This window comes from Ixodes scapularis, unplaced genomic scaffold, assembly GCF_016920785.2.
Source record: "Ixodes scapularis isolate PalLabHiFi unplaced genomic scaffold, ASM1692078v2 PGA_scaffold9__187_contigs__length_104089568, whole genome shotgun sequence".
NCBI lineage: Eukaryota > Metazoa > Arthropoda > Arachnida > Ixodida > Ixodidae > Ixodes > Ixodes scapularis.
In genome coordinates, this window is record NW_024609884.1 from 83,665,541 (window position 1) to 83,684,884 (window position 19,344).

The 19,344-nt window shown below is 45.0% G+C and overlaps 1 protein-coding gene across 1 annotated transcript; it reads left to right on the forward strand.

Moving 5' to 3' along the window:
- The first annotated feature begins 100 nt into the window (after nucleotides 1–100).
- On the forward strand, nucleotides 101–16,000 carry LOC8039585 (beta-centractin). Its single transcript, XM_002413517.5, has 8 exons — nucleotides 101–243; nucleotides 1,001–1,065; nucleotides 2,924–2,999; nucleotides 7,974–8,099; nucleotides 8,165–8,289; nucleotides 9,515–9,999; nucleotides 12,914–12,975; nucleotides 13,126–16,000. Exons 1-8 carry the CDS (start codon nucleotides 196–198, stop codon nucleotides 13,267–13,269), a joined length of 1,131 nt encoding a protein of 376 aa, XP_002413562.1. The 5' UTR covers nucleotides 101–195; the 3' UTR covers nucleotides 13,270–16,000.
- The last annotated feature ends 3,344 nt before the right edge of the window (nucleotides 16,001–19,344 follow it).

Sequence of the window (19,344 nt, forward strand, 5' to 3'; positions counted from 1 at the left end):
ATATTGGCATCTAAATTTTTCTTCTAATAGATTCTCCTACTGAGAAATTGTTTAGATTTTCTTTCGTAGTCGTTATTAGAATGCGATAATAAACACGCCCATGCGTGTGTCGGGGCGACTTGCGGCGGTCTATCAGTTCGTCGTTGCACGGTCTTCCTTGGAACCGTGGTTGTGGAGCGGAGCATCTGTGATAAAATGGAAACTTATGACGTTATAGTTAATCAACCAGTAGTCATAGACAACGTAAGTACAAATGCCTCACTCAAATGCCTCGAAACCGCACGCATAATAGGAACATTTCTGTCGGTTTCGGTGCGAACTGTCCGCCATGTTATCCCAGTAATGACTCGCACGGCAAAATCTGCCTAACTTCTTGCCTAAATGCTTAATGATGGCGATAAAGCTAGGAAAATCAGTAATACTTCCAGTGAATACGCATGATCGTGCATATGTCCAATTTTGACACGGTTTGAATTTGTACTGAAGCCTTTGTGACAGCTAGGTTGGGCGGCACACGTTCTAAAACATCGGCGTTTCATTCGCGACGAAACGTCTTCACCAATATTTGTCCTGGCTGTGGAATACTTGGTCTTAAAAATGTTGCGGGATGTTGTCATCAACCACACGTTCATGTTGCAATGAATATAGCGCTTTGGATGCTTGTTGCGGGGATCGCTCTCTGTTTGGGCTTGCCCGAGTTACCTGATTAAACTCTACAGCTGGCGTTTCGTATCTTCAGTCATTACGGTAAAAGTAGAGGCCCTGATTGTTTCCTTTCAAAAAAGAGCAAACAACATCTATATGTTACATTGAGCTGAGACCCATCTGTTTAGTTGAACGTGATGCCAGTTATGCCTGAAGTAGCTCGCTCCAAGTCAGCTTATAATCTGTAACGACCTCTGACAGGGCCACAACTCGCAAGTGTAGCACCCGCGTTTCGAAAGTGTGGTGTGACGCGTCTGCTGAGCCTTCCAGGATGACATAGATACTTTGCTTGCAGGGTTCTGGGGTCATAAAAGCAGGTTTTGCTGGAGACCAAGTACCGAAATGCCACTTTCCAAATTTGTAAGTGTACCGGTTTTCGGTTTTGCATTCCGTTCTGCTCCTTCCCCGCAACTATATTTGTTTTTCGATGCGATTGTTTATTAGAAACTTGCCCACTAGACCTTGCTACAAAATTTGCAAATGTATGAGTGGTGTTCAACAAGTTTTGTCTCCTGGGCTGTAACTGTTTCATTCAGTGATGTAACTGAAAGATGCATTCAGATCAAAGTTTGAAATCCCCTCTTTCCCAGGAGCACATCACGTTTCGATATAGTCCTTACCAGCAGCGATGCACTTCCACCCCTGATGCACTAGTTTCTGCATGCTGTCGTAGAAGACTGAGGGCGGCTCTTGACGACACCATAGGCGAACTGCATTCGTGACCTCTTCATAGGATGCGAACCACATACCCTTCAGTTGTTCCTTCATCTTGGGAAACGTTCGGAACTCTTGTGCAAAGTGCGGGAGGCAAAGCATCGCAGCTCATTCAGCACGGCATTGATGTCAGCAGCCATCTTCAATTTTCTACGACTGCATGCAGAGACTAGTGCACCGATGGCAGAAGTGCATCGCTGCTGTTGGAGGCTTATTTCTTTCATTTTAATGTAACATCTTTCAGTTCCGTTATTGAATAAAAAAGTTACAACCCTGGAGGCAAAACTTGTTGTTGAACACCCGTTGTATGTCAAAGTATAATTACTGAAAAACTCGGGGACACGGGGGGGAGAGGAGGAGGGAGGGAGGGAGGGAGGGAGGGAGGGAGGGAGGGAGGGAGGGAGGGAGGGAGGGGGGGGGGGAGGGGGAAGGAGGGAAAGGGCACAGAACAATAATGTCTCTGAACATTTTGGTAGCTGTGTTTTGAGACATTGTGTTCCTATCTCCTCTTTTTGTGTCCCGTGTCTGGGATTTTCAGTAATATGTACCACCAGCTCACCTGCATATAAATTCAGTTTGCTGTGGCACAGCACTTACCTTTGTGGCGCAGTTTCTAAATCTAATTTATGTGCCAGAGAACAGCTTGTGCTCTTCTCGCATTGGCTATGAGGGAGTGAGAGTCTATTTTATTGCTTTTCGAAGCATATCCCCTTCTCCACAAAACGTGCGAAAAGTCCACTGCAATCTTTTGACAACCTCTGCACATGGGCACTCTTTTCTAACTTGCCAACTCAGCAAGATTATACTGGATCTGCCTAACTGTGGGCGGGGAGGTCGGCGAGACACTTCTTGTTTGAATGACGTTTCTGTGGTTGTTTTCTGTGTACATAGCTATAGGACAACCCACATTACGTTGCTAGGTGCTAATCTTTCATAATAGTATGGGTGGGGATTTAAGGGTTTCTTGTGCACCGAAATTTTCTGTCATGTTTAGCCCTAAGTAAGACGGTTTCTTGAATTTGAGCACAATTTAAAGCGACCATCAAATGGAAGCTTGCACTGTGATATGATGTTCCCCTCCATTTCAAGATTATGTACCCGTGAAGTGCACTGAACTTGAGTTAGCTGTTTTCTGCAAGGGCTTTTCCTTTGCCCAATTTTGATGTTTCTGATGCTCCACCATGGCCTCATTGTAGTGCTGCTGATCCATCTCCAGCAAGTTTATTATTCATTGCCAAAACATAATCCTGTTTTTGTTGGTTCCAAGAAGAAGACTTTATGAAGAGCACCCCATGCTGTTCATAAGTGCTCTCATGGGGAGTGCGGGTTGCTCCCCTTGAGAGGGCAGAAGGTGTTCCACGACTGTCGCTCTAGGTAGCTTGGTGTTCTTCGTAGTAGAAAGTTGAGGGAATGCCTGCTCTTGAATGTGGGGTCACGTTTCGTCTGCATGCACCTCACAGAGTGTGCCCACTTTATGAGCCTGACAGCTTGGCCCATGTTTCAGCATTGGACGACCAAAGCACAAGCGGGTAATGGCAGGTGCCTTGGAGGGAGACATCTTTGTGGGGCCAAAAGCAGAGGTGAGCATGTCCGGGCTACCTTGTAAGAGTTGTACCTCCGAAATGTGAGGATTTAGTTCTGTATTGGCGTCAATGACATCCCTTTGCCCAATTCTTATAGGGCATATTATGCTGGACATATTAGGCAGTAGTTGGTTGATGGCTCTCCTGTTGTGACGGGTTTTGAATCAGCCGAATGGATTGCTGTATTGATATAGCTGAACCGTTTCAGTCAGGTGGCGGCTTGTGTCATCTATTCAGTGTTTTAAACTTTGCAGCTAATATACACTACCCTAATGCACCTCGAAGAATTAGGAGGGAGGCCCTTTGGAGATCTCCAATAAGAAAATAAGGAAATAGTTTATCCTCCCCGTCTAGCCGAAGCGTTTCGAAACTATGTGTGGGTGCTGTGACAGTGCCGCATCAGCTGCAATTAGTGTGCCGATGATGTTGACAGCGTTTCAAGTATTCGTGTTCTGGCCGTTGCTTCAGTGTTACTCAGAAGTTGCCCTTACATTGTGGCATGCCACTTTGCAAACAGAGAGGCATGAAGAGCAAGAAAGAATACAAGGTGGGATCTTTTGTTTAGCTTATTAATCTAAAGAGTGTGAGCGTACCTCTTCGAGGAGAAAAATCATGTATAGACAAACCACACATCTTCACGGGACTTAAGGTGCGTTCCCATTGGCGATGTGATCTAGTCGCGCGATAACTTTCATCGCAAAAGCGACCATCTCGGGCAAAAAGCGACGCGATTTGAGCAGTCGCTACTCGACCCGACTCTTTTGCGATGCGATCTAGTCGCGGAGCGGCTGAGCCAATCAACAACGTTCAGAGCGAGGGTTTTTGAGAAACGACTTGCCAACCAAGGCGTTGGACTCGCACATTGCACAAGCCGGTGTGACCATCTAACTTTTTTGCGACGCGATCTAGTCGCATCGCGCGACTGCTTACATCGATGGTGGGAATGCGCCTTAAGGGGGGACATGGCCTCGGAATTAAAAATTTTCAAAGAAAAACGTTTTTTTTAAAAATGATATGTTTATGCTTATTAACTTCCAAAGAATGGTTTCAGAAACTTTAATTTATAAACAGGCAGGATTTATCTCAGAATAAATTATTTTTGACATGTCGGCAGCCCTCCGAGTCAGGAGGGAGCAAGCTTTTTGCATTTTTTATTTAGCACTGCTTCATACTCGTTTAACCTAGCCACAACATCTCACCCTCATTGGAAGTGCCATTTACTCTAGATTTAGCCTGTAGAAGCTTTCCAAGTTTACAAGTATCAATGGCTAGGAGGACCCAATACATCCAAACAGAAAAAATTCTGAAAATTTGGTATGAGCAATCTTATTGGTTGAGACCCGAAACAGGGTTTACAAGTGGCCCTGCCCGGTGGCATGATATTATGTCATCTTCAGTAACACCCTTTCACAGTATCTTCCACTTCAGGCCCTATTCCTGCCTTACTGCTCTTCCTTAGTATGATTTGCCTCTTAGTTCTTGCCAGTTTATTTGTCAACGAATGCCTGCTGCAAACGTTAGCTAGCCTACAAATGACACAAACTGGTAACTATTGCCAGGGGAACAGGGAAGTCTCAAAGAGGAAGGTGCTAACAATGCGCCAGGTGAATTTTGCCTACCTCGGACTCACAGAAAAGAAAGAACCTAAAGTTGAAACTTCAAATGCATTTTCCTCAGTTTCACTTTTTGGCAGGAAATGTGGTACGAGGAAATGTATCATTGGACATTTTGAAAGTGCAAAGATTTCATTCAGTGGTGTCCTTGACTGAAATTTCCTGAGGAACAAGTTAAGGTACTCATAATCTGAAAAAGCTAAATTCTTCATGACAAAAACTGAATATTTTAAAACTCAGAAATTTGTTAAAATCGTTTGCTTTTTTTGGATGTTATTGTTTTTCTCTAGAATTGCATTTTCTACAATTAATTTTTACCTTAACTTACACTGTGGGTATTTTACTTCACATTATACAAAACATTTTGTGGATTGCAATTTTTATTTTTCTTAAGTACATTTCCTAATAAAGTAACTTTTTTCTGAAGCTTGTTAAGCATAGTATGTTGTAGAATTGGCCTATAAGACTAAAACTTTAGATGTCACCAATTCTAGTGAGGTTCAATTCACCCTGAAAGTTTGAATCACTTTGAGACAATGGTTCAAAAGTTGACCCTCCCAGGCCATGTCCCCCCTTAAAGGGGGACACTACCCAAAAAAGTTAATTTTTGAACCACTAGGCTGATTTAAATGACATTTACAGGGCTTGTTTCTGTTGATGTCAAGAACATTTCTGCCGAATTTTGTTAACCTGGGTGAAGTACAAAAAAAATTGCAAATGTTTAAAGATGAAAGTGGGCGTGTCTGCGTAGGAAAACTATCGGTTTGAAAATACTTATAAATTTGTCGTTTTCGTGTGTTATATTGCTTTAGGACAGTCCAGAGCAGATGGCTATGGAGCTGTATTTCTATATTATACCATCTTTCATGACAAAAACGCCACATAAACTCAATTACTGTGTTTTAGATTTCCATTCTTCGTCCAAAATTTTCATTCTTGAGCATGAAAAATAACAAAAATAAAAAATACAAGCTCATAGCTATTTTCCTCTTTAAATTTTACTCTAGAAGAACTCGTAGAAATGAATCCAAGTTACGTGATAACAAAACAATAGTTTTCCTAAAGTGAAATTTATGCCAAAAAGTGGAACGGAGAAAAATGTTTTGAAACTGTTCCAACCCCTGCCTTTTCTTTAGCATCGGAGGACCGAAAATAATTTATAAAAAATTAACTATGCAGTGTAAACTAATGAAACTTTCTGGGAATACTCTCTAGGTGTCGGTGGATGTAAATATGACATTTTTTAAAATTAACTTTTTTTGCCGAAATTGTTTTTTCTGGGTAGTGTCCCCCTTTAAAGGGGCCTTGCAACAACTTTTTTTTACTGGGTTTTACTTTGCACCAAACCTGAACGCACTGAACGTAATAACTTATTGAATTTTTTCTTTTCTCGAATTTTGCTGTATTTTAGAAGTTATAGGCAAATTAAAATTACAAAAACAAGCCAAAAATAACCTCCTTCATGACGTCCTTGGTCCTGGCTTGAGTGGCCGTGAACTAGTTGGAGGGGTAGTGAGCTTGGCGAGCGCTCACGGTTGCTGCACTCCGTGTCGATGGCTCGAGAGGGTGCCACTAAAGCATGTCCTGGATAGGCTGGATGATATGGGCAGCCAGGGTAGCTCGCATTGCATTTGCTGCGCGACTAAACACTAATTCGGCATGACACTTCACTGGCCACAAACGACAGCAAACATGGGGTAAGGAACAGTTCAGAACAGGAGCCACTTTGCGCTGCTAGACCGCCAAACGGCCAAACCGCAAGCCAAACCTGCTCGTCGAAGGCCTTCGGAACGCTTGGAACTGGTTGTATCTTTTAGCCTATACGACTGCAGCACCGCTGCGTACGTCCGGGACCTTTCTACGCTCATTGCTCGTCGACGCCTGATCCCACTAGCCCTTTCTAGTATGCGCCGCCTTTTCCACCGCTTGGTGGTGGGTATGTCGACGGGTCATTTCTTGTCTCCATACTTTCTAAATTGCATTTGTTTCTTTTCTGATCTAAAATGCCGCACAAAACTACTTCCATAACTAATTGAAATGGTTCGCGCCACTTATATTTTGTATTTCGACTAAAAGAAAGCTTTTAGCGGCTTTGATCTGTAGTAAGGCCAGGACCAAAAATGTCACGATGTCGTCACATATCGCGCGCTTTCGGCACTGTCGGTCGCCCCCGTAGGTGGAGGAGGTTTCCGCGTCGTCTGGTTAAGATATGACGCACTGATATTTAGTTACTCTCACCGTGCCCGCTGGCTTGCCCGAACCCCAAGAGATGTGGAAGCTGCAGAAAAGGTAGACGCTTAAATATGATTGCAGGGCCCCTTTTAAAAATGCAGTACTTTAAAAGGCTTTTTTTTTTCTTTTATTAATGTTTGTTGCGAGTTTGTTTTCTTTTTTTGTGTTGCCGCAAAAGAACCCTCCAACGATGCAGGTAAATATGCATTGCTAACTTTTTTCATGATGTGCTATATTGACAGTGCCACCAGGCCCACAAATTATAATAACAGCAAGAGTTTGGCCTCTGTGATCTTCGAGGTGTGGTAGCCTTCTCTTTCTATATACTGCTTTCCGGAGAGATCAGATTGTGCACAAGAAATAGTGATAGTCATAAAATGTGACGAGGGCAAACATGTCACGATCAAGAAAATTCAAGATTTGAGAATAATTAACATAGCATCACATGCAGTAACCGCTGATGCAGAACTGTCAACTTAGCCACATGGAAATGTTGTTCTGGGTAGTGACTGTTCGAAGTGGCTTCAGTGCCACGGTGCCAGATGTATAGCTAAGCTGCTGTTTGTGGTTACCCACCTTGGGGCAACATAGTACTTGTTAACTATATGGATCATGAAGTAATAGGTAATCACAGCCAAACTTCTGCTCTACAAGAGACCGTCGGCAGCAGCATTATCTGCACTTGCTACTGCGACGGCCACCATGCCAATGGTGGCACTTTCGTAATCAATGTTGCCCATTGTCTCCAACATCGTCAAACACTGCACCTCACGGTTGCCAGCAACGATTTCTGAGAGAATCGATTGCGGGCCTTCATGCAGCGAGGCTCGAGGACTATGTGGTCATGTCTTACCCTTTTCCTTCACTTTGCAAAACTTGACCTACTGGGTGCTGCTAACTTTTCATGGTAGGAATTGTGTTCGTCCAGGATTTCTTTATTAAGTCTTGCATGCGACGAGAGTTCAGTATCGGTCAAAACACTTGAGAATTGTAGACTACTGAAGGTCTGCCCGAGCCTTTGCTTCGCACGAAGCGGGTGTCCATTGTGCGTGCACTTCTTGCCATCTCTTGGAGGACTGGCTTTGCGCCTACCACTTGCGTGATGGCACCATTCTGCACGTTGCAGGAACACAGAGGCCTGCTGAGCATCCGCTACCCGATGGAACACGGCATTGTCACAGATTGGAATGACATGGAGCGGATATGGCAGTACATCTATTCCAAAGAGCAGCTTCAAACCTTTGCGGAAGAGGTGAGCGAGGATCAGGAGGCGCTGTGGCAGCCGGTGCCGACGGGCCACCGTATTCTCTGGTGCAGCACCCCGTCCTGCTCACCGAGGCTCCCATCAACCCGCTGCGGAACCGGGAGCGGTCTGCTGAAATTTTTTTCGAGACCTTTAATGTGCCCGCTTTGTTTGTGTCCATGCAAGCCGTCCTCAGTCTGTGAGTATGCAGCAGCCAGACTGTTGCTTTGAACATTGTTGGACAGGTCGTCCTTGTGTTTTGGACGGGAGCGTTGCTAGAGTCCATCTTTACATCAGTGTTTACAGGCAGTGCTAGAGTTCATCTTCAACTAAACAACGCTGCATTTAATTTGGGCCACTGCATTCTCTTCGGTAGTCTTTGATCATGCGTTAGAATGGCATTAGCACAGCCCCAATCATCTGGGACCCTGCTTCTTCCTGTGAACTTTCAAGTGTCAGAGGTTTCGGTGTGTTTGTGAGGTGGATGAGGAAAGTCTGCATCAGGAGCCTCAAGAAGCTGGCAGTGCCGTCAAGTCAGATATCTCCAGTCTTGGATAAGGAAGGCCGTAGCATGAGCCTCAAATAAATAACAGTAACGACAGGCTGCGCAGTCGGTATTAAGTAGTCACCAGCGGCCTAAAACCCGGTTGTAACGCAGTCGGTTGTAGTCAAATGCAAGTGTGCGAAGCAGCCTTTAGTATAACTTGCATGCAGGATGACAGACAAGGCAGCCACAGCCTCTTGTTCTCACTTATGCAGAGGGACACACTTTTATGGCATTTGTTAGGTGGCACTGGACAATATGGTGCACTGCAATCTTGCACTAAGTAACTTTTCATTATATATCTAGTAAAGGACGTATTAATGTGGCAATTTTGGGCAGTTGGTTCATAATCGTAGAGAAGTGCTGAAAAAAGACAGGGACAAAAAGTTTACGTAAACACTGGAAGAGGCAGTGTTTACATCAACTTCTTGTCCCTCTCTTTTTTCGGTGCTTGTCTACGATGAAGGATGTATTCTTTTTGCACTCTGTTCAGGCACTACTGCCATGTGGTGTTGTTGACATTCTTAAATATGCCGCCACAAAGTTGAAAGAACAGCAGCGGAGGCTTTATTAGACAAACGCTTTGGGAAGACTCCTAAAAATATAGTCTATACACTAGTACATTGCAATGTAAGAAACGTAAAACAAGTTCCTCCCTCAGAGTTCTCTGCCCGCCATGATTGGTGGTTTCCTCCTCTCCAGCGTTCACTTTGCTAAGGTGGAAAGAGTGGAGGGTTTGGGAAGTGCCCCCGCATTTCTGATGTTGCAACAGCTACCGCTGCTGTTGTAACTTTGCGCCACATTTACAACTTCCTTGGCGAAAAACCTCGACCGGCACGTCTAATGTGCCGGTGGATGGGCTCTGTGACGGCGCTTGCAGGTATGCCACGGGCCGGACGACGGGCGTGGTACTGGACTCCGGGGATGGCGTGACGCACGCAGTGCCCATCTACGAGGGCTTTGCCATCCCGCACAGCATCATGCGGGTGGATGTGGCGGGCCGGGACGTGACGTCGTATCTGCGGCACCTGCTGCGCAAGGAGGGCACCAACTTCCACACGACGGCAGAGTTTGAGATTGTCAAGACGGTGAAGGAGAAGGCCTGCTACCTGGCCAACAACCCGCAGCGCGAGGAGACCATGGACACGGAGAAGGCGCACTACACCCTTCCGGACGGCACCACCCTCGAGATTGGGCCCGCCCGCTTCCGGGCCCCCGAGGTGCTCTTCCGGCCGGACCTGATTGGCGAGGAGTTCGAGGGGCTGCACCAGGTGCTAGTGTTTGCCATCCACAAGTGCGACATGGACCTGCGCAGGGTTCTCTATCAGAACATTGTGCTGTCCGGAGGCTCGACGCTCTTCAAAGGTGGGCGCCACCGGGGCCCTACTTGTGGCATTTTATTCCTCTATTTGTTTGTCGGTACTGCAGCTCTCTTCCGAAAGCCATAGCTGGAGTGGTACATGATGTAAAAAACGCGAGCATACATAAGGCGGTCGAAGAAAATGTGTCGTTGAGTGCAGCAGTCAACTTTTCGAGTGAACAAAGCATTACCAGAGCCCTTAAATATGCTACTGGTCGCGAAACTTCTCCGTAACGCTATGGGAGAGCTTTGTCTGCCACCACGCACAGTGCTAATTTCGACAGGGGGGCAAGAGCCGCCAATCTAGCCAGCACCGCTTGGAGTCTGGCAACCAGAAAGTGTTATCGGAATTCCCACTCTGAACGAGCCACCAATAGAATGCGGTGACGTGGCATTGCACTGACAGCATTTCTCGTTAAAGTAAGGGCCTTCAGCACTGTAGACTCACTCAACTAATCAAACTTCCTTTTCTGTAACTCTCCAAAATAATATCATTGTTTCTCTTGCCTCAAAAATAGAGGCACTGTGAGCCTGTACGCTCAATTGCCTGGCTCTTTTTTTGCTTCCAACAACACGATTTGCTTGAAAACAAATAGAAAATGCTTATTTCTAAGTTTTGTTCTTGGAATTCAGTCGAAAGTGACCGGTGATTGCATACAGTAATCAATTACAGGTGTAAAACTGTCAGTGTACGAGAACTTGTTTTTGAAAACCAGTCTTGGGTAGTAACGCGTTACTAGTAACGCGTTATTGTAATTTCGTTACTTTTTTTGGTAACTTGTAACTGTAACGAGTTACTTTTTAAAAATGTAACTTCTAACTGTAGTTCTATTACTTTTTTCTGAGGTAACAATGAAAGTAACGACGTTACTTTTGTCGTTACTTTCCAGTGTTTTATGAATAAGATATCACTGAACAAGTGCAATTTAGCCATTCCTTGAACTTTCCAAATCGTCTATTCCGACATTTCGAGTGTCAAGTTGGCCTTGCACAAAGTTGTGAATCTGTTCTTTTTCGCGAGTCACGACCCGAATATAGCCACGTGTAGATTTTATGAAAAAAAATATCTAGTTACCTTTATGCATGCGCTTGTACTTTGTGACTGAACACTTACATCTTAGTGTCTTAAAGCACTACCTATGTTGTGGTTTTTCTTTTTTCTGTGCAAACACTTTTTAATCGGGTGAATCAACCATGAAACAACAATACACGTGAAGGGCACTGCGCATGTCTCGTATTAGCGCCACTACTCCGCACTGCGCATTTTTTTTGTATTTTGATTTCCGCCACTACTCTGGCATGGAAACTTTCAAACACTAACTTCGAGAAGCAACTGCTGCTAAGTTACAATATGAAGTAAAAAGCATACTTTTTAATTTTATGCAATAAAACGTGAGGGGCGTTTTATAGTTTTTTTCTAAATTTTTGTGTGTTATAGAAAAGTAACGTCGTTACTTTTTAAAAGTAACTGTAACAAGTTACTCTTTTGTTGCTGTAACTGTAACTTCGCTACTTTTTTCTGAAAGTAACTGTAATGAATTACTTTTTTAAAGTAACTTACCCATGACTGTTGAAAACTACTTGTAATCGCGAATGGGGTGGCTTGGTGAGAGTGGGGTGGCCAAACGAAAATGCCCCCTCCTGGGCAGTGGTGCCCCTTGACAGTTTTTGACCCTGTACCAAACATTGGCCGAAGTTTTGTGATCAGCAGCATACTGAAGGACTCTGGCATTACTATACAATTTTCGAGTGAATTTTAGTCTTGTATTTACGAGACTGGAAATTACATTGGGACGAGATTACGAGATTGGGATTATGTTGGGGCCGGATTATTTGAAATGCATGCAACTCCTGACTGACGACGCGGCTTCTTTTGAGCGAATCTCGTTTGGTTTTCTAATCTTTCACAGGTCATTGAATACCTCCTTTTGAATGTTGTGAATCTCCTTCCAGTCAGTCTCACTGAAACCTAACTTCTAAATTGGCTTTAGGTGGGCTAGAGTTTGCTTCCAGTGCTCATTTGGTTCCATGCCACATGGTCTCTATTTGTTTTTGAACTTAGAGACTCATTTATTTGCAATTATCCGTAGCGGTGAGGGATCTAGAATAGACAATTTGCAATATTTCCAAGCGCCCCGGCCCGCACTCGAGAAATCATTGGAACGGTGTTCCTTCGGCTCCCTAGTGATCGCTTATTTTGACCGATTCCACGGTTACACAGCTCTTGAGCGTAATTCGGAGTCGCCCTGAACGAGCGCCTGATATACCCCAAGGACCTGTCATATCACTTTTAAGATTTCTTGTCAATGTCGGCATTTTTGATACTGTGGATGCGATCCACCTTTCAACCCGGCTGAGCTGCAGAAATCTCTTATAGTATTATAATTCTCGTGATTGTTGTTTTCGCAGAAATTGCTTAAAAAGCCGAGAATTCACAACAACAAAAGTCAGGATTTAGCTTGGAATCCGCAGGGCTGTTCATAGCATGTTTAGTGTTCCTAACTTAATATCAGCGTCTTTGAAGCTGTACGAGAATGATAATAATGTAAGAGATTTCTGCAGCTCAGCCAGGTTGAAGGGTGGACAGCATGCACAGTTTCAAAAACGCTGACAGTGAGGAGAAATTTTAAAAGCGGTATGACAGGTCATTGGGGTGTATCAGGCACTTTTTAAGGGTGACTCCGAATTACGCTCAAAAGCTGTGTAACCTGGGATAGGGTTGAAATTACCGATCAGCAAGGAACTGAAGGAACACCGTTCCCATGATTCTTTTAGAGCGGGCCGGGGCACTTGGGGGATATAGCAAACTATGGTCTATTGGTCCAACGACGCTTTAATTTACGATTTTGTTTCTGAAGATTATCATTCTCAGTGTTCTCGAGACAAAAATGTTTTGTGATTGCCCCGCTCTTGTGGCAGGTTTTGGCGACCGCCTTCTCTGCGAGGTCAAGAAGATAGGACCTAAAGGGATCAAGATCAGGGTAAGCAAATAGTGCCCGACAATTCTTTCTTTGTCGTTTCCCCGACTAAAGCTGCATGCTTGAGGTGCTAGCCTTTTGTGTTTTCATCCCACGAGTGGCACTGAAGGCCGAGTTTGGGGAACACTAAGACTTAGAGGGTTTTGCTTGCAGATATCGGCTCCGCAAGAGCGGCTCTACTCGACCTGGATCGGCGGCTCCATCCTCGCATCGCTAGACACGTTCAAGCGCATGTGGGTTTCCAAGCGAGAGTATGAAGAGGAGGGCATGCGAGCGCTGCACCGTAAAACCTTCTGAGGGACACTGCCACCCTTCACAGCGCTTAACTCGCACGGGACATGTCCCGAGAGACTTCCTTTTTATAAACAGTTTTTACTTGTTTGCTTTTACTAGCCTATAGGTCTTCGTTCCGTATTTATTTCGTTGGCATTTTTCACGATTTGAAAGTGCCTCACATTGAAGGCAGGTTTGGCAAAATTGGCGAAGGGTGCATGGGGGGGGCTCTTGCTTTAGCATCGGGGGGCCATTCCTTTTTTTTGGTGAACCAATGGGTGCACTGTTGCTGCCTCAAGGCCCACCGGACATCGAGCAGCCGACGGGAACACTGGGCTTTGCCGCAGCCGTGTGGCTAGCCTTCTCTGGGCACATTCCAAGCAGCTCTCCGTCACAAAATGTCCAACCTTTTGACAATGGCAGCGCGAGTGTTCGGTGTGCTGGAAGTCTTTTTTACCGTGGTGGTTATTTGTTTGGTATTGATGTCGCTGGCCCATAATCGGGTGGAGCCTCCTCTGTGGGCGGTGCTTGGGGAAGACTCTCAATGGAGTGGTGGTGCTTCGAAGGAACGGCAGTCGATGGTGAGTGGGAAACTCACTTTGGCCGCCGGCATGCTGCAAGCCATTGGCGGTTCGCATGAGGCTTGATACAAGCTCGGGCCTGAGATTCTATTAGTTTCCCCAAACGAAGCAAAAGGTGACAGCGTAAAGCGTGGTCTGTTTGGCACTTGCTGACCGTTTTCTGTTTAGAAGCCTAGCTAATAGAAGTGGTCGGCAAAGCTAGGCTACCAAGCAAACCGCATGCTCGGGGAAAGTTCAATATAATCTCGGGGCCCGAGCATGCACAAAGCTTCGTCGGAACTGCCAAGGGCTCGCAACATGCGGCTAAAGCGACCGTTTCCCACTCAGTGTCGTCCGTCGCTTCCTCGGCGCATCACCGCTCCGCTGAGAGCCCACGGCGGAGACTGCACCCTATTACAGGCCAGCAACATAAATACCATTTGTTTGACAGAATGCAGCTTGGCATGCACTGATGTGGTTCTATTTGTGTGGCATGAGATTAGGTTTTGGATGAGATGTGCTCTACTATGATGGAACTTTGTTGATACATTCCCAGTTTTTACAATTTCCTGGCTTTTACATTCAGACGTGCCAGTCCTACCGAGCTCCACTAGGAACACTTGTATTAATTTCCTGCTTAGTGCGTTTGCTTTGCCGGTTCATACGTCCAAAAAGCCACCGACATAGCACCAAAGATACCGATCGATTTACACAACGGACCAATCCAAGGACAAATTGATCATGCAACGACACGTCCACGGATCGTCCGCCTCCGAAGTGCATTCACACGGGAGGAGACAAGCAGACGACAGCAAGGATCGATCAAACCATTTCACGACCACACAGTGCTGCAAGACGCCAATAGCATACAGTGGCACTACCATCTAAGTGCGAATGCAGCGTGTCGCTACGGCTGCGGTGCTATCGCATTATAACGAAAAAAAGCTTGCGTGCTGCTGTTACGAACAGAGCGAGACAGAACACCGCGAGAGGCTTGGCACAAAGTGCCAAGCTTTACTTTACTAGCTTCACTAACTGAAGGCATAACGCAATTATGGTCCTGTTCAAGGGGGCTCGGTGTAAAAGCGACGGAGTCCTTTACTTGCGAAGGGGTGTTTCCCAGTGTCCTCATCCCAGCACACTCGTGCAGAACACTTCAGTACACCACAGGCACAAAAAGGTCTTGCCCAACCTTGTTGGTGGGACGATGAAATGTCTGAGAACCCCTCGTCCTGTCTTTGTCTTGCCGGATGAAAAGCTGAATGAATGTGAAGGAAATATTGTGGCGTGCTAGATGGAATTTTGATGGAAGCTTCTTGACACAGACCCAAAGGAGTATCGGAACCTGCAGTGCATCAGTCGGGAATGGTTAGTGTAGCTTCCTTCACACATGGAACCGAGAATTGCGCCACAAAACAAACCAGCCAGCGCGCAAAGCAATTCACCAATTTTGTATTTTGCATGGAAAAAAAAAAAAGAAAAATGTTGGAATGAATTTTTGGCGGGGGATTGACTTAAAAAATGTCTAACATTTTTTTTTCACGAGCAATACGAACATGGTGCACCATTGCGATTTTTTCCCGTAAGCTGGTCCGTTTTTCCTCAATTCCAAATGTGAAGGAAGTAGCAGAAACTGTTCTCAGCTGACACGCTGCAGGTTCCAATACTCCTCCGGGCCCTTCTCAAGAAGCTTCTGTCAAAACTCGTCCAACACGCCGCTATCTTTTCTGCACGCTCAGTACAGCCTTTCATCCAGCAAGGCCTTTTTGTTTTGCGTGGAGACGGAGACATTGGCAAACGCCCTTCCGAAAGTCCAGAACTCAGTTGTTCGCCTGCAAATCAGTCGCTCAAAACACCAGGTGGAAATTGAGCTTTTTCTCAGACTAATGTTTACAAATATTTTCTGAGCCAATTTGAGTTTGCACCTACGAATGTTTGCGCAAAATGAATTGTTTCTTAACGGTTGCTCTTTGTCTTGTCTCTAGCACCCCTCGAAGGGCATTCTTGCTCCTTACATTTTCCCGGATCATGCATTTTTTTTACCCATTCCCCTGAAAAATGTATCAACAAGGTTCCATTGTACTTGCAGTTGGAGGGGAAGTTTTGTTTCAGCTTTTCTGGTCGATTGTTGTATAATACACAAAAGAGGGCATTGATCAAGGCCATCTCAAATAAACTGCCTGTAAAGCCTTGCATCTTTTTGTGTGAATCGTTGAAATTCTGCTTTTGGGGAGGGGGAGGGGGGCAGTCTTTGCCACTTTTCTTAAGACCCAAAAGGTTTTCTTTTTTTTCTGCTGCAAGTGTTGTGTGGAAAGTATAGGTTCTGTTTCAAAAGATATTAGCAACCGGCGGACACATCGAGCGCCTTCCGGTTAGCTATTTCAGCGCCATCTCTTATCCGTTGGTATTCTATTAAGTCTTTCCGGTTTACGCCGGGAAGTTTATTTAATAGGATGAGATACATATTATTGTTGCTACTTACAAATTTCAAAAATTATCCTGGTAAGATGAAACAAATATCTTGGTTAGCTAAAGTTTCGCCCTCATACTTTGCTCTCATTGGCCGGTTGTTTTTTGTATTTTGACAGTTGCGCGTCGGCTGCCGCGCTCGCGGATGCGTCGGCTGCTCGGCGGCGCCTGTGCCAGCGGTACGGTGGTGGTTTTCGTTTGCGGCAGCGGGCAGTGGCGTTGACCTATTGGTTATCGGTCTATTTCTGCTACCAGTACACAGAGCAAACGAAACCTTGTTCATTGCTCGACTCAGTGGTGCTCTAATTCCAGTGGCAACAGCTCTGCCAAGTTCTTTGGGTTCCCGATCGAGTGACGAAAGGTAAAGACGGGCTGCTATACTTTTGGTTATACAGTTTTGGATTGCCGAAAACTTGCTGGTGCATGTTTCTTTATGAAAGAGTTATTGTAAAGGGTCACAAGGGACAGCGCATGTATCTTAAAATGAGCGGTGTGGGCGGTATCGGTGTTAGAGCACCGCAGCTCGTTAGCTCGTGCGTGGAGCAGCTCGCTGCAGAAGGAACCTGCGAGAAACCCCGGCGATCGAATCACTGTCGCTAACTGCCGCAAAGTTAAATGTGTGATTGCAGGTCTGCGAATACTTGAATAGTAGTTTCGTGTAGATTTTGTTACTTTGTTGTGCTGTGCAGTGAACGTTTTTTTTTTTTTTTTCTTTGTATAACGAGCGTGCCTAATAAAAAGAGAACTTGCAAAAGAAGTTTGGACTTGTGCTCAGACTGGCGATGTGCGCCCATCTTAAGCCGCTAAACAGCAGCGGCTGGGCGTGCTTTGCATTCATTCATTGACAATTTTATGAGAACTGGCTGTCACTGAACATGCACTGTTGCTAAGCCGATCTCAATCGAGCGAGGCAAAGTCAAGTGCAATTGTTTCGGAAGCGTCGGACATTCGCAAAAAAAGGTAAACACTTTTTTTGTTCTAAAAAAGATTGCATTGTATTGTAGAAGAACGAGACGGCGGCAATGGGAGCAGTTCCCTCTTCTCTCAACATCAGCGACAATAAGATGCAAATTCGTTCGGAGTTCGGAGGCTGTTCCGAACTCCGAACGAACTCGCATCTTTTTGTCGCCGAGGGTGAGAGAGAGGGAGAGGAGGGAGGAACACACTTCTCTCACCCTCTCCCATAACCAAGCGGTTGCCATGACGACGGTGCGCGTATTGTTTTGTCTATTTGTTATTTCTTTTGGAGAAACCCAACGCCCGTTAGGGGAGATTTGGCGCTGCCGTCTGCAATTGGAGTCCCAATGGGAGGTATACGAAGAGTCCGCCGGTTATATTAGTATACATAATAGCTTACAGGGCCCCTAAAAAAGGAGTGTTTTAAACAGTCTAATTAGGACACCAAGATCACAAAATTAATTTTAAACGAAAAAAAATTTACAGCAATATTGACTGTGCGAGACGCAATATAGCTGGATTTAGTCTGTAGTCACCTCCTTTCCACCCGTTGTCTCTCAAGGCATTTCAGACACGTGGAGAAGCGGATCGGCTTGACCATCATGTTGAGGTGGTGAGAGTTCTCGTTGAGGTGAGGTGGAGAGTATGATATTCCACGACACATGGGCTTTGCACAGAATTTAAAATAAATCTTGCGCCGTCAATATTGCTCTAAAAAAAATTTTTTTTTCCCGTAATTTTTTTTTTTTTTTTTGGCACATGTATTTCAATTAGCCTGCTTAAAAAAAAAAAATCTTTTTCTTCTCGGGGGTTCTTATTGATTAGACAGCTGTACCGAAATTGCAGGCAAGCATGTCGGTTGCAGTTGGATGTTACTGGAAGCAAAGTATTGTCATGATGGATGCAATGAACAGCAATGTGGATATTATTTTTTTTTCTCTAATGCACGTGTCCACTCCCCCTTTTGGACTGCTCCACAAGTATGTCGGTGCACTGTGGTAGAGGAGCAGTTCAGGGGACCCACCTGCACTTTTTTTTTTCCAATCGTCGGAGGCTACAAGCACAAGTGGGGTGCTTTGGCTGGTGCATTTTTTTGAGCAGCCGCTTCTCTTGTGCAAGAACCATCTTTGAAAGTTTTTTTTCCAGTTTGTGTGAACCTCATAATCCAGCCATGCTTCTCTGCTGTACACATCTGCACTGCATGAAAGCCAACTCCACTTCCAGACATTATATTTGAGAATTGCTGATTTTTAGGTTCATTTGATCAGAAAATATATTGGGGATTTTTCTACATTGAGCTATTAGCAACCATGGATCGAAATTCTATGCTGGTAATATAGCTGGCTTGGGAATTGCTCCCAACTGCTCTATTGCAGCTTGGCATGCTTAAGAATCCCTGTTGACGTGGAAGAAAAAAAAAAAAAAAAATGGGGACATTGCATTTTTTTGTTTGAATTTGGTACAGCAGAGGTTTTCGCACACAAATATTTGTAGGCCTGAATGGCCTACAAATACCGGTCAATGGGTCCAAACTCGTACGAGCAAAAATTTGCTACTCCTACGTTTAGGACACTTGTGTGAACATGCCATTGCCGGTTTTCTCTTTCTCAGTATTGAAGTTTGATGCCTGCCAGTACCCTTTTAAAGTAAAATGCAAAAAGCACCAAAGTGTTTGTCCTAAGTGTGTTGCACAGTGTACTGTGGTAACCAATTTTCTACAATGTGGGAGCACTAGACTAATGGCATTGGCAATGCTCACGGCAAACAGTGAACCAAAACGTGCCCTCTCAATCATCCCCTGTGAATACTCTAAAGCTCAGTGCAGGGGCATTGCACTTTAGACCAATAAAGGGAATATCCAATGCCCAGCGAGACTGCACATTGGTTTAGCTGACTTGGCCATCTTTAATGTGCAACCAAAATATGAGCTACACAGCAGCTTCAGGAGGAATTCAAACTCCTTAGCTGGAGCTCGAAGCGATGGCAGGTTTGTTAGCCCCTTTGTGGACAAAGCATACTGGTGGCCATTAGGCCATGTTCAAAACTTGCTGGAAGCATATCTTGAATGCTTAGTCATTTTTCCAGCTATGGATGAAATAGTTAATTGCACGTA